The sequence below is a fragment of the Ranitomeya imitator genome, chromosome 1 (genome assembly GCF_032444005.1).
Source record: "Ranitomeya imitator isolate aRanImi1 chromosome 1, aRanImi1.pri, whole genome shotgun sequence".
Lineage (NCBI taxonomy): Eukaryota > Metazoa > Chordata > Amphibia > Anura > Dendrobatidae > Ranitomeya > Ranitomeya imitator.
The window spans coordinates 1213805863-1213820601 of record NC_091282.1 but is presented as its reverse complement, the minus strand read 5'-3'; the positions used below and the strand labels follow the sequence as shown (position 1 = coordinate 1213820601).

General features: G+C 55.5%; 1 protein-coding gene across 2 annotated transcripts; it reads right to left on the bottom strand.

Annotated features, from left to right (window-relative positions):
- Positions 1–2669: 2669 nt before the first annotated feature.
- On the bottom strand, positions 2670–13273 carry LOC138657303 (programmed cell death protein 4-like). Of its 2 annotated transcripts, none has more exons than XM_069744998.1 (11): positions 12494–13273; positions 7678–7975; positions 6149–6246; positions 5584–5697; positions 5284–5502; positions 5049–5146; positions 3555–3669; positions 3377–3484; positions 3145–3255; positions 2932–3071; positions 2670–2820 (listed from the first exon to the last, which is right to left on the bottom strand). In XM_069744998.1, the coding sequence occupies exons 2-11, from the start codon at positions 7937–7939 to the stop codon at positions 2769–2771; spliced, it is 1317 nt and encodes a 438-aa protein (XP_069601099.1). In that variant the 5' UTR covers positions 7940–7975; positions 12494–13273; the 3' UTR covers positions 2670–2768. The 2 variants fall into 2 exon arrangements, with proteins under 2 accessions (XP_069601099.1, XP_069601100.1); XM_069744999.1 differs by having other exon boundaries at positions 12678–12704.
- Between the last annotated feature and the right edge of the window lie 1466 nt (positions 13274–14739).

Genomic DNA, 14739 nt, shown 5'->3' with positions numbered 1-14739 from the left:
GTCCAGTGCTCATACCGACACCACCGCTCTGTAACGCTCATAACGATGATCTCTGTCCAGTGCTCATACCGACACCACCACTCTGTAACGCTCATAACAACGACAATCTCTGTCCAGTGCTCATACCAACACCACCGCTCTGTAACGCTCATAACCGACAATCTCTGTCCAGTGCTCATACCGACACCACCGCTCTGTAACGCTCATAACAACGATGATCTCTGGTCAGTGCTCATACCAACACCACCGCTCTGTAACGCTCATAACCGACAATCTCTGTCCAGTGCTCATACCGACACCACCGCTCTGTAACGCTCATAACAACGATGATCTCTGGTCAGTGCTCATACCGACACCACCACTCTGTAACGCTCATAACAACGACAATCTCTGTCCAGTGCTCATACCAACACCACCGCTCTGTAACGCTCATAACCGACAATCTCTGTCCAGTGCTCATACCGACACCACCACTCTGTAACGCTCATTACAACGATGATCTCTGGTCAGTGCTCATACCGACACCACCGCTCTGTAACGCTCATAACAACGACAATCTCTGTCCAGTGCTCATACCGACACCACCACTCTGTAACGCTCATAACAACGACAATCTCTGTCCAGTGCTCACACCGACACCACCACTCTGTAACGCTCATTACAACGATGATCTCTGTCCAGTGCTCATACCGACACCACCACTCTGTAATGCTGATAACAATGATCTCTGTCCAGTACTCATACCGACACCACCGCTCTGTAACGCTCATAACAACGACAATCTCTGTCCAGTGCTCATACCGACACCACCGCTCTGTAACGCTCATAACAATGACGATCTCTGTCCAGTGCTCATACCGACACCACAGCTCTGTAACGCTCATAACCGACAATCTCTGTCCAGTGCTCATACCGACACCACCGCTCTGTAACGCTCATAACCGACAATCTCTGTCCAGTGCTCATACCGACACCACCACGCTGTAACGCTCATAACGATGATCTCTATCCAGTGCTCATACCGACACCACCGCTCTGTAACGCTCATAACAACGACGATCTCTGTCCAGTGCTCATACCGACACCACCACTCTGTAACGCTCATAACAATGACGATCTCTGTCCAGTGCTCATACCGACACCACCGCTCTGTAACGCTCATAACGATGATCTCTGTCCAGCGCTCATACTGACACCACCGCTCTGTAACGCTCATAAGAACGACAATCTCTGTCCAGTGCTCATACCGACACCACCACTCTGTAACGCTCATAACAATGACGATCTCTGTCCAGTGCTCATACCGACACCACCGCTCTGTAACGCTCATAACGATGATCTCTGTCCAGCGCTCATACTGACACCACCGCTCTGTAACGCTCATAACGATGATCTCTGTCCAGCGCTCATACTGACACCACCGCTCTGTAACGCTCATAACATCGACTATCGCTCATACTGGTGTGGATGCTCTCTGTCCAGCGCTCGTACTGACGTTAGCGCTCTCTGCTGCCAGTCCCACAGGTGTCATGTTTCTGCATATTTGTCTTTATGACTTTCCCACTTGTCTACAAAGTCCACCAGAATGCCGCACCTTTGGTCATTGCTGTTCCATGGATCTCCCACTCTTGTACTCGGCTCAGTTAATGACCTATAATCCTCATCCTCCTCCTGTCGACTAGAAGGGAGTAGGACTTCTCTTTTGCTGCACACGTTATGTGAACCTTATTAGGATGAGACTTGCCCTACTCTTTTAGGCTTGTGTGAAAGCCTTATTTCTGGGAGGACCATGTTTGCACATCCAGTGGTTTGGAATTTCACAGAACCAACAGAAGGAACAAAGGTCTATCATTATCAGCTGTTATCACAGTGCAGGCACCTAGAAACCTACTAATGAAAACAGTATCTGGAGACATCTTGGGTCCAATAATTCAGGCAGAAGACCTGCAGAGGACACAAGGCATGTCATGTGGAGCGATGTGCAGATGCAGAGGACACTGCATTTCTGATCTTCCTCTGCTTAGGTGTTTGGTTATAGGAAGGAGGAATCTAAAGGGTCCGAATGCTTCGGCACTTCCTCCAAACTTGGGGAATTGAACATTTCAAACAGGACAGTTCCTTACATTTTTCTACACTTTTTCATCATTTTCTGCTGGCCAGGTGAGGAATTCCCATTGCACAAAGTAGGCCCTTCCATGGATAAAAGGTCTACAGCGCCCTTAAGGCGGATCTGTCACTAGATCCCATACAGCCATGACCGGTTGAGAAATGACGTCTCACAGAACTTGGTGGATGTTTCTAGACTTCTGACCTTTTTAATTTAGTTTATTCTTATAATATGTCTATGAAGTTAGTGGTGAGTGAGCACCACCTGGTGCTCCATCAATATTCAGTTTAATGTCCTCCCTGCCACAACCAGCAGAGTTATCAACAACCAAGCCCTTCCCCAGGTCTGGAAAGATGATTACACAGCGACACCAGAAGAGCGGCTGGACGATCCTTACTCTAGTGCTCTGCTGACTGCAGCTTCTAATGAGCTCCTACAAGGCCTCAGCAGCTACTTTGGGCAGAGCTTGAGCGATCTCTCATTTATAAGCTCGTACACTTGACTTTAGGTGCCCCAATGTCTGAATAATATCTCTATACAATCAAACACCAGACGGCTGTACTCAGCTTTCCATTCTTTATTTTGGATAAACTGATCGTCATGACATGTTCCCCGGAGAGCCCTGTGATCCCTCAGAAGCGTCAGTTACTTCAGGGTGAAGTCACTGTTTAATAAGCCCGCCATCTCCCTCACTCACAAAGCGTTTGCGGCCCCTGTAGTAGACAAGAGTGAAGAACAAAAGGGTTAATGTGTTGTCTACCCTAATTTTACCATAAAGCACAACTCAAACTGTCCACAGGTCAGCTCTAAAGAGGAGCACTCACCTGGAGGGACACTGGTCCAGCAGCTGTTGGGTAATCACTCCCTCCTTGTAGCACAGATCTACTAACTTCTCCATCATGTTGTGGGCTAACGGGACATCTAGGGTGAGGTCCGGCAGCTCCGAGTACACACGCTGGAAGCCCTGGATGACACCGGACAGTGAGAATGGCACCAAAATATGATACATACAGACATATAAGCGACCAGAGCAGTACCCGGTTCATCTGGTCCAGGGTGATCAGGCCGCTCTCCCATAAAGCTTTCAGCAGCTTCACCACCTTCAGGACATGGCCTTCAGCAGAGCCTTCCAGCACCATAACCACAGCCTGTAAATGAAGAGACACCGGGATGAGGAAAGTAAGAGAAATACCACCTCTTCCCCAGACCCTCACCATATCGCATCTTCTGAGTAACGACATCACATCACAGAGATACAGATATCAATACCTCATAGACAAGCTCATGGTGGAAATGTGGCACCTCCAACTCCTGCAAGCATCGCTCCGTCTCAGACACTTGTCCAGAAACCAAAAACTCCTGCAGGATCAAGTTCATCTGAAAGAAGACACATCCATGACATCTCAGGACCAGCCAGGAAGAGGGAACCTCCAACCATGGCTCTTACCTCCTTAATAAGGTGTTTAACAGGTCTCTGTCCCCCACCAACACCCCACACATTGTCCAATCGGATAATTTCCCTCTTGATTCTTAATAACACTGCGGCACGGTCCAAAGCTGCCCTGTGAGGAGGAACCGCAAGAGACAGCGTGAGATTACATCAGAAAACGTGACGAGAGGAGTGGGGTGAGAGAGAAGGACCAAGGATGGAAGGAATGAGGAGCCGAGACAGGATGAGAAGAGCAGAAAGGGAAGAAGAACACAATGGATATCATCAGAATGGAGCCAGAATGCAAGAGAACATGAAAAAACCGGACGAGAGGAATGAGAAGACGGAGAAGGAGCAGGGATGGAAGGAATGAGGAGCCGAGACAGGATGAGAAGAGCAGAAAGAGGAGCAAAACATGGATGAGGAGTGAGAAGAGGAAGAAGGCACAGGGATGGAAGGAATGAAGAGAAGGAGCAGGGAAGGAAGGAATGAGAAGGAGCAGGGAAGGAAGGAATGAGGAGCTGAGACAGGATGAGAAGAGCAGAAAGGGAAGCTGAACACGATGGATATCATCAGCATGGAGCCAGAATGCAAGAGAACATGAGAAAACCGGACGAGAGGAATGAGGAGACGGAGAAGGAGCAGGGATGAAAGGAATGAGGAGAAGGAGCAGTGGAGGAATGAGGAGCTGAGATAGGATGAGAAGATCAGAAAGAGGAGCAAAACACAAGATGGAGGGACAACATGAGAAAACTGGATGAGAGGAGTGAGAAGAGGGAGAAGGCACAAAGATGGAAGGAATGAAGAGAAGGAGCAGGGAAGGAAGGAATGAGGAGCTGAGACAGGATGAGAAGAGCAGAAAGGGGAGCAAAACACAAGATGGAGGGACAACATGAGAACCTGAGAAAACCCGACGATAGGAGAGAAAAGAGGGAGAAGGGGCAGGGATGGAGGGAATGAGGAGAAGGAGCAGGGAAGGAAGGAATGAGGAACTGAGACAGGGCGAGAAGAGCAGAAAGGGGAGCAAAACACAAGATGGAGGGACAACATGAGAACCTGAGAAAACCCGACGAGAGGAGTGAGAAGAGGGGAAGGGGCAGGGATGGAAGGAATGAGGAACTGAGACAGGGCGAGAAGAGCAGAAAGGGGAGCAAAACACATGGATATCATCAGCATCGAGGGACAGCGTGAAAACCTGAGAAAACCTGAGAAAACCTGTCGAGAGCAGTGAGAAGAGGGAGAAGGAGCATGGATGTGAGGTGGCCATGGAGACAGGGTGGTGAAGCACAAACACCCAATTTAGTAACTCCGGGTCACTATGTGGGGTATATCTCCTGCAGTTGTGGCAGGAAGAGCAATGGTATGACAAGTAAATGTCTCCGACAGAGTAATTATAAGTCAGTCAGTAACAGGAGAGAAGAGACACATTTTGTAAAAGAGGACAGGCCCTGCCTTGCGATGACCCTGCCTGCTGACATGCATCATTCCCGCCATTTCCACCAGCCCTCTCACCGTGCTTGCTCACAGTCAACTCGTCCCTTGTAGCGATCCAGAAAATCTAATGGCAAAGCATGATCAGCAACCGCACGGGCAATAAACTGTCCCAGCATCTGCAAGACAACACGAAGTATCAGACATGGCCCGCTGCAATGTGAACATCCTGCCAGTGCACAAACCACGGGCAGCAGAGAGGGCGACCGATATGGTAGGGTGATGCCCGCATCAGCATCCGGCATATTGTCATTACCTGTGGAGCCTCAGGAGTGTCCAGGATGAGGTCAGGGAGGTCAGTCAGCAATCTGTCAAAGGCCTGGGCCATGTTCTCTTCAGACAAGACTTTACACAGATCACACAAGAGGCGAGAAGTTAGCTCACGGTGACTAGCTTTGCCTTCCAGGGACAGTGAAACTGCAAGACGGGGAACCCCAGAACTCTGACTCCCCAAATTCAACTCCTGCAGAAGAGCCTGCAATCAAAAATACAACTTCAGTTGTGAGTCTACTTGCTACAGACTAGGCCACCACATAATACATGGCCAGATACTTACTAGAACCTCCTCAGTGTCTCCATGCTCAAAGTATTCCTTCACCACGGGCTGCACCGTCTTCTGCATTCCGCTCTCATCCATCTCTGGGATCACCTTCTGATATACCGTGTCCCCCTGTTAAGTGAGCCCAGTGACTGACGGACACACGGACATTTCATCATAAACACACCAACTACAAAGTCGGTTCTCTTGGGAGATCTGCTGTCTTCTCATGATCCTACTATGCCTTATAAACCTCACATGGTGGACACAGTCAATACGTTCAATGCTTTGTTCTCGCTTCCGTCATTAGATATCAATAACTATCTTGTACCCATTACTAGGCAATGACCCTGGTAAACCATAGTATGAAGGCATCTCCACCCTCTTATGTCCCCCTCCACTAATGTGACCATCCTCCTTCCTTCTGTACATTGGGAGACCACACAACCTACAATCCTGAATATCTTCCCTTGCTCTCCTTGAACCACCCTGTCATCTATGAAGGGTTCTACCTGTGCATCTTCAGTGTCACCCTGTCCTCCCCCATCTCCCTGTCTTCCAGTCATGCGAGCACTGCTATTACCTGAGCTGCTTCATCATAATTGGGGTCTCGAGCGTCAGGTTCCTGGTAGGTGTAGACTTGTCCTGGAGCTCCCCAGACACCTTTTCCACCAGCACCTCCTACAGAAACATCCACATTATAATGTCCTTCATGCCATCAATCGCCTCCCAATATCTTTCTAGACCCTAGAAACTTAACCAAAGAACATTGACTGCTTCTCCAACCCATGGTCCACTTCTACTCCACCAAGGCATCCAATCCTTCAATCCAATTATTCTCGACACTGACCACTTCTGCACCATATGGCATCCAAGTCTAGACACTGACCACTTCTATTACACCGTGGCATCCATTCCTGGACTCTGACCATTTCTACTCCAGTAAAGCATCCAATTCTAGACAATGACCACTACTACTCCCCCACAGCAATCAATCCTTGACACTGACTACTTCTACTCCAGTAAAGCTTCTGATTGTTAACACTGACTTTTTCTACTTCATCTGATCCTGAACACTGACCACTTCTACTCCATCACGGTATCTGATCCTCAACACTGACCACTTCTACTCCATCACGGCATTTGATCATGGACACTGACCACTTCTACACCACCACAGTAGCTGATCCTTGACACTGACCACTTCTACTCCAGTACAGCATCCGATCCTGGACAATGACCACTACTACTCCACTACAGCAGCCGATCCTTGACACTGACTACTTCTACTCCAGTAAAGCATCTAATCCTTAACACTGACGACTTCTACTCCATCACGGCATCTGATCCTGAACACTGACTACTTCTACTCCATCACGGTATCTGATCATGCACACCGACCACTTCTACTCCACCACAGCATCCGATCCTGGACACTGACCACTTCTAATTCACAACACCAGGTCATTCATAACACTGACCACTTTCACTCCATCACGGCATCTGATCCTGAACACTTCGACTCCTTCACAGCATCTGATCCTGAACACTGACTACTTCTACTCCATCACGGTATCTGATCATGCACACCGACCACTTCTACTCCACCACAGCATCCGATCCTGGACACTGACCACTTCTAATTCACAACACCAGGTCATTCATAACACTGACCACTTTCACTCCATCACGGCATCTGATCCTGAACACTTCGACTCCTTCACAGCATCTGATCCTGAACACTGACCACTTCTACTCCACCACAGCATCTGATCCTGGACACTGACCACTTCTAATTTACAACACCAGGTCATTCTGAACACTGACCACTTTCACTCCATCACGGCATCCGATCCTGAACACTGACCACTTCTACTCCATCACGGCATCTGATCATGGATACTGACCACTTCTACTCCATCACAGCATCCCATCCTGGACACTGACCACTTCTACTCCACAACACCAGCTGCTCCTGGACACTGACCACTTCCACTTGTGGCATCCGCCACCCATTGCCAATAACCACCTCCACATCTACTGTCTGGGCCCCTTCCCTCCCCACTGCCCCTTACATCATTCCTTATCAGCCAATAGTAGTCCACTTTGTACCTTTCTTGGGGAGTCCTCGCCCTTTGCCCATTCGTGACTTTCTGTCATTCCCCTTCTCTCGAGGGCTGATGGGCTCTGCTTGGTGGTCTGCGCTTTCAGATTCCCTGGTGGAATCACGGGATGATGTCCGGCGGATGCGACGCTTAGCCTTCGCCTTCACTTTGGCTTCATGTAGAGCTTTTTCTTGGGGGGTCCAGTTGCGAGCCCCCTCCTCATCACTCAGCTCCTCTCCCTCCAAAACTTCATCCTCCCCGGGACCCATCCCAGCCGAAGATGAAGCCTCGATTGACCAGGTGCCCTGGAGACGAAATGAGAGTAAGTGCCCCAAAAACAACGGCCCCGCTCCAATGGTGCAGGGTGGACATCACAAAATTTTTCAGAGGGCACCACATACACCTCAAGATTGAGCGTGTAATTGTCCTGCCCCGCAGTAGTCTTCTGGGTGCCACTATCCTGCCCCCCAGTAGTTTTCAGGGCTCCACTATCCTGCCCCCCAGTAGTCTTCAGGGTACCACTATCCTGCCCCCAGTAGTCTTCAGGGCGCCACTATCCTGCCCCCCAGTATTCTTCAGGGTACTACTATCCTGCCCCCCAGTAGTCTTCAGGGCTCCACTGTCCTGCCCCCCAGTAGTCTTCAGAGCACCACTATCCTGCCCCCAGTAGTCTTCAGGGCGCCACTGTTCTGCCCCCCAGTAGTCAGGGCGCCACTGTCCTGCCACCCAGTAGTCAGGGTGTCACTGTCCTGCCACCCAGTAGTCTTCAGGGCTCCACTGTCCTGCCCCCCAGTAGTCTTCAGGGCTCTACTGTTCTACCCCCCAGTAGTCAGGGTGTCACTGTCCTGCCCCCCAGTAGTCTTCAGGGCTCCACTGTCCCGCCCCCCAGTAGTCTTCAGGGCTCTACTGTTCTGCCCCCCCAGTAGCCAGGGCGTCTCTGTCCTGCCACCCAGTAGTCAGGGCGTCACTGTCCGGCCCCCAGTAGTCTTCAGGGCTTCACTGTCCTGCCCCCCAGTAGTCTTCAGGGCACCACTATCCTGCCCCCCAGTAGTCTTCAGGGCTCTACTGTTCTGCCCCCCCAGTAGCCAGGGCGTCTCTGTCCTGCCACCCAGTAGTCAGGGCGTCACTGTCCTGCCCCTCAGTAGTCTTCAGGGCTCCACTGTCATGCCCCCCAGTAGTCTTCAGGGCACCACTATCCTGCCCCCCAGTAGTCTTCAGGGCTCTACTGTTCTTCCCCCCCAGTAGTCAGGGCGTCATTGTCCTGCCCCCCAGTAGTCAGGCCGTCACTGTCCTGCCCCCCAGTAGTCTTCAGGGCTCCACTGTCCCGCCCCCCAGTAGTCTTCAGGGCTCTTCTGTTCTACCCCCCAGTAGTCAGGGTGTCACTGTCCTGCCCCCCAGTAGTCAGGGCGTCACTGTCCGGCCCCCAGTAGTCTTCAGGGCTTCACTGTCCTGCCCCGAGTAGTCTTCAGGGCTCTACTGTTCTGCCCCCCCAGTAGCCAGGGCGTCTCTGTCCTGCCACCCAGTAGTCAGGGCGTCACTGTCCTGCCCCTCAGTAGTCTTCAGGGTACCACTATCCTGCCCCCCAGTAGTCTTCAGGGCACCACTATCCTGCCCCCCAGTAGTCTTCAGGGTACTACTATCCTGCCCCCCAGTAGTCTTCAGGGCTCCACTGTCCTGCCCCCCAGTAGTCTTCAGAGCACCACTATCCTGCCCCCAGTAGTCTTCAGGGCTCCACTGTTCTGCCCCCCAGTAGTCAGGGCGCCACTGTCCTGCCACCCAGTAGTCAGGGTGTCACTGCCCTGCCACCCAGTAGTCAGGGTGTCACTGTCCTGCCACCCAGTAGTCTTCAGGGCTCCACTGTCCTGCCCCTAGTAGTCTTCTGGGCTCCACTGTCCTGCCCCCCAGTAGTCAGGGCGTCACTGTCCGGCCCCCAGTAGTCTTCAGGGCTCTACTGTTCTGCCCCCCGAGTAGCCAGCGCGTCACTGTCCTGCCCCCCAGTAGTCAGGGCTCCACTGTCCTGCCCCGAGTAGTCTTCAGGGCTCTACTGTTCTGCCCCCCCAGTAGTCAGGGCGTCACTGTCCTGCCACCCTAGAATCAGGGCATCACTGTCCTGCCCCCCAGTAGTCTTCAAGGCTCCACTGTCCCGTCCCCCAGTAGTAAGGGCTCCACTGTTCTGCCCCCCAGTAGTCAGGGCTCCACTGTCCCGTCCCCCAGTAGTCTTCAGGGCTCCACTGTTCTGCCCCCCAGTAGTCTTCAGGGCTCCACTGTCCTGCCCCCAGTAGTCTTTAGGGCTCTACTGTTCTTCCCCCCCAGTAGTCAGGGCGTCATTGTCCTGCCCCCCAGTAGTCTTCAAGGCTCCACTGTCCCGTCCCCCAGTAGTCAGGGCTCCACTGTTCTGCCCCCCAGTACTCAGGGCTCCACTGTCCCGTCCCCCAGTAGTCTTCACTCTTCAGGGCTCCACTGTTCTGCCCCCCAGTAGTCTAGGTTTCACTGTTCTGCCCCCGAGTAGTCAGGGCTCCACTGTTCTGCCCCCAGTAGTCAGGGCTCCACTGTCCTGCCCCCCAGTAGTCTTCAGGGCTCCACTGTTCTGCCCCCCAGTAGTCTTCAGGGCTCTAATGTTCTTCCCCTCCAGTAGTCAGGGCGTCACTGTCCCGTCCCCCAGTCGTCTTCAGGGCTCCACTGTTCTGCCCCCCAGTAGTCAGGGAATCACTGTTCTGCCCCCCAGTAGTCTTCACTCTTCAGGGCTCCACTGTTCTGCCCCCCAGTAGTCAGGGCTCCACAGTTCTGCCCCCCAGTAGTCAGGGAATCACTGTTCTGCCCCCCAGTAGTCTTCACTCTTCAGGGCTCCACTGTTCTGCCCCCCAGTAGTCAGGGCTCCACTGTTCTGCCCCCCAGTAGTCAGGGCTCCACTGTTCTGCCCCCCAGTAGTCAGGGCTCCACTGTTCTGCCCCCCAGTAGTCAGGGAATCACTGTTCTGCCCCCCAGTAGTCTTCACTCTTCAGGGCTCCACTGTTCTGCCCCCCAGTAGTCAGGGAATCACTGTTCTGCCCCCCAGTAGTCTTCACTCTTCAGGGCTCCACTGTTCTGCCCCCCAGTAGTCAGGGAATCACTGTTCTGCCCCCCAGTAGTCTTCACTCTTCAGGGCTCCACTGTTCTGCCCCCCAGTAGTCAGGGAATCACTGTTCTGCCCCCCAGTAGTCTTCACTCTTCAGGGCTCCACTGTTCTGCCCCCCAGTAGTCAGGGAATCACTGTTCTGCCCCCCAAGTAGTCTTCACTCTTCAGGTCTCCACTGTCCTGCCCCCCAGTAGTCAGGGCTCCACTGTTCTGCCCCCCAGTAGTCAGGGAATCACTGTTCTGCCCCCCAGTAGTCTTCACTCTTCAGGGCTCCACTGTTCTGCCCCCCAGTAGTCAGGGAATCACTGTTCTGCCCCCCAGTAGTCAGGGAATCACTGTTCTGCCCCCCAAGTAGTCTTCACTCTTCAGGGCTCCACTGTTCTTCCCCCCCAGTAGTCAGGGAATCACTGTTCTGCCCCCCAGTAGTCAGGGAATCACTGTTCTGCCCCCCAAGTAGTCTTCACTCTTCAGGTCTCCACTGTCCTGCCCCCCAGTAGTCAGGTCTCCACTGTCCTGCCCCCCAGTAGTCAGGTCTCCACTGTCCTGCCCCCCAGTAGTCAGGTCTCCACTGTCCTGCCCCCCAGTAGTCAGGTCTCCACTGTCCTGCCCCCCAGTAGTCAGGTCTCCACTGTCCTGCCCCCCAGTAGTCAGGTCTCCACTGTCCTGCCCCCCAGTAGTCAGGTCTCCACTGTCCTGCCCCCCAGTAGTCAGGTCTCCACTGTCCTGCCCCCCAGTAGTCAGGTCTCCACTGTCCTGCCCCCCAGTAGTCAGGTCTCCACTGTCCTGCCCCCCAGTAGTCAGGTCTCCACTGTCCTGCCCCCCAGTAGTCAGGTCTCCACTGTCCTGCCCCCCAGTAGTCAGGTCTCCACTGTCCTGCCCCCCAGTAGTCAGGTCTCCACTGTCCTGCCCCCCAGTAGTCAGGTCTCCACTGTCCTGCCCCCCAGTAGTCAGGGCTCCACTGTCCTGCCCCCCAGTAGTCAGGTCTCCACTGTCCTGCCCCCCAGTAGTCAGGGCTCCACTGTCCTGCCCCCCAGTAGTCGGGGCTCCACTGTCCTGCCCCCCAGTAGTCAGGTCTCCACTGTCCTGCCCCCCAGTAGTCAGGTCTCCACTGTTCTGCCCCCCAGTAGTCGGGGCTCCACTGTTCTGCCCCCCAGTAGTCAGGTCTCCACTGTCCTGCCCCCCAGTAGTCAGGTCTCCACTGTTCTGCCCCCCAGTAGTCGGGGCTCCACTGTTCTGCCCCCCAGTAGTCAGGTCTCCACTGTCCTGCCCCCCAGTAGTCAGGGCTCCACTGTTCTGCCCCCCAGTAGTCGGGGCTCCACTGTTCTGCCCCCCAGTAGTCAGGTCTCCACTGTCCTGCCCCCCAGTAGTCAGGGCTCCACTGTTCTGCCCCCCAGTAGTCAGGTCTCCACATTTCGCACACACCTTACATTTTCTGCTGTTATGATGTAGGACAGAATGCACAGGAGTTAGTGAAAAGAGGTTCGAGATTTGCAAAGAAAGGGTTAAAGCTGCAGGAAATAAAGGGTTAATGATGGAGAACTATGCAGCAGGGAAGGAGTTAATGTTGCAGGGGGAGGGGTGGGGGTCCATGTGTTCCATATGTTTACTACACGTGCTGCAGCCTGAAGCCCCGGGTCACCCCCACAACCCGGGTCACCCCCTGCTGCCCCGTGCACACGTGACGTCACCATCTGTGCAATGATCTCACCTCCAGTCCTCCACACACCCCAAAACTGAGCCCGGAGCCTCCAAATCCCGCACAGCCTCCCTCTGCCTGCCCAGGAAGTGATGTGTCCGTGCCTCTGATCCCTCCCCGGCCTCACACCTCCTCCCAGCCCTGCCTCCTAGAGAGCTGCCGGCCCAAACCCGGAGCCTGCACCCCGACCTCACACCTCCTCCGACATCACACCTCCTCCGGCCTCACACCTCCTCCCAGCCCTGCCTCCTAGAGAGCTGCCTGCCCAAACCCGGAGCCTGCACCCCGACCTCACACCTCCGGCCTCACACCTCCTCCCAGCCCTGCCTCCTAGAGAGCTGCCGGCCCAAACCCGGAGCCTGCACCCCGACCTCACACCTCCTCCGACATCACACCTCCTCCGGCCTCACACCTCCTCCCAGCCCTGCCTCCTAGAGAGCTGCCGGCCCAAACCCGGAGCCTGCACCCCGACCTCACACCTCCTCCGGCCTCACACCTCCTCCCAGCCCTGCCTCCTAGAGAGCTGCCGGCCCAAACCCGGAGCCTGCACCCCGACCTCACACCTCCTCCAACCTCACACCTCCTCCCAGCCCTGCCTCCTAGAGCTGCCTGCCCAAACCCGGAGCCTGCACCCCGACCTCACACCTCCTCCGGCCTCACACCTCCTCCGGCCTCACACCTCCTCCGGCCTCACACCTCCTCCCAGCCCTGCCTCCTAGAGCTGCCTGCCCAAACCCGGAGCCTGCACCCCGACCTCACACCTCCTCCGGCCTCACACCTCCTCCCAGCCCTGCCTCCTAGAGCTGCCGGCCCAAACCCGGAGCCTGCACCCCGACCTCACACCTCCTCCGACATCACACCTCCTCCGGCCTCACACCTCCTCCCAGCCCTGCCTCCTAGAGCTGCCTGCCCAAACCCGGAGCCTGCACCCCGACCTCACACCTCCTCCAACCTCACACCTCCTCCCAGCCCTGCCTCCTAGAGAGCTGCCAGCCCAAACCCGGAGCCTGCACCCCGACCTCACACCTCCTCCAACCTCACACCTCCTCCCAGCCCTGCTTCCTAGAGAGCTGCCAGCCCAAACCCGGAGCCTGCACCCCGACCTCACACCTCCTCCAACCTCACACCTCCTCCCAGCCCTGCTTCCTAGAGAGCTGCCAGCCCAAACCCGGAGCCTGCACCCCGACCTCACACCTCCTCCGGCCTCACACCTCCTCCCAGCCCTGCCTCCTAGAGCTGCCTGCCCAAACCGGGAGCCTGCACCCCGACCTCACACCTCCTCCGGCCTCACACCTCCTCCCAGCCCTGCCTCCTAGAGCTGCCGGCCCAAACCCGGAGCCTGCACCCCGACCTCACACCTCCTCCGGCCTCACACCTCCTCCCAGCCCTGCCTCCTAGAGCTGCCGGCCCAAACCGGGAGCCTGCACCCCGACCTCACACCTCCTCCGGCCTCACACCTCCTCCCAGCCCTGCCTCCTAGAGCTGCCGGCCCAAACCCGGAGCCTGCACCCCGACCTCACACCTCCTCCGGCCTCACACCTCCTCCGGCCTCACACCCTGCCTCCTAGAGAGCTGCCGGCCCAAACCGGGAGCCTGCACCCCGACCTCACACCTCCTCCAACCTCACACCTCCTCCGGCCTCACACCTCCTCTCAGCCCTGCCTCCTAGAGCTGCCTGCCAAAACCCGGAGCCTGCACCCCGACCTCACACCTCCTCCGGCCTCACACCTCCTCCCAGCCCTGCCTCCTAGAGCTGCCGGCCCAAACCCGGAGCCTGCACCCCGACCTCACACCTCCTCCAACCTCACACCTCCTCCGGCCTCACACCTCCTCCGGCCTCACACCTCCTCCCAGCCCTGCCTCCTAGAGCTGCCTGCCCAAACCCGGAGCCTGCACCCCGACCTCACACCTCCTCCGGCCTCACACCTCCTCCCAGCCCTGCCTCCTAGAGCTGCCTGCCCAAACCCGGAGCCTGCACCCCGACCTCACACCTCCTCCGGCCTCACACCTCCTCCCAGCCCTGCCTCCTAGAGCTGCCTGCCCAAACCCGGAGCCTGCACCCCGACCTCACACCTCCTCCGGCCTCACACCTCCTCCGGCCTCACACCCTGCCTCCTAGAGAGCTGCCGGCCCAAACCGGGAGCCTGCACCCCGACCTCACACCTCCAACCTCACACCTCCTCCGGCCTCACACCTCCTCTCAGCCCTGCCTCCTAGAGCTGCCTGCCCAAACCCGGAGCCTGCACCCCGACCTCACA

Coding starts and splice junctions, on each gene's coding strand:
- LOC138657303 (XM_069744999.1), bottom strand. Junction 5,698..6,148: donor ATTATGATGAAGCAGCTCAG/GTAATAGCAGTG, acceptor CTCACTTAACAG/GGGGACACGGTATATCAGAA. Junction 3,670..5,048: donor GTTGACTGTGAGCAAGCACG/GTGAGAGGGCTG, acceptor TCCTCCTCACAG/GGCAGCTTTGGACCGTGCCG.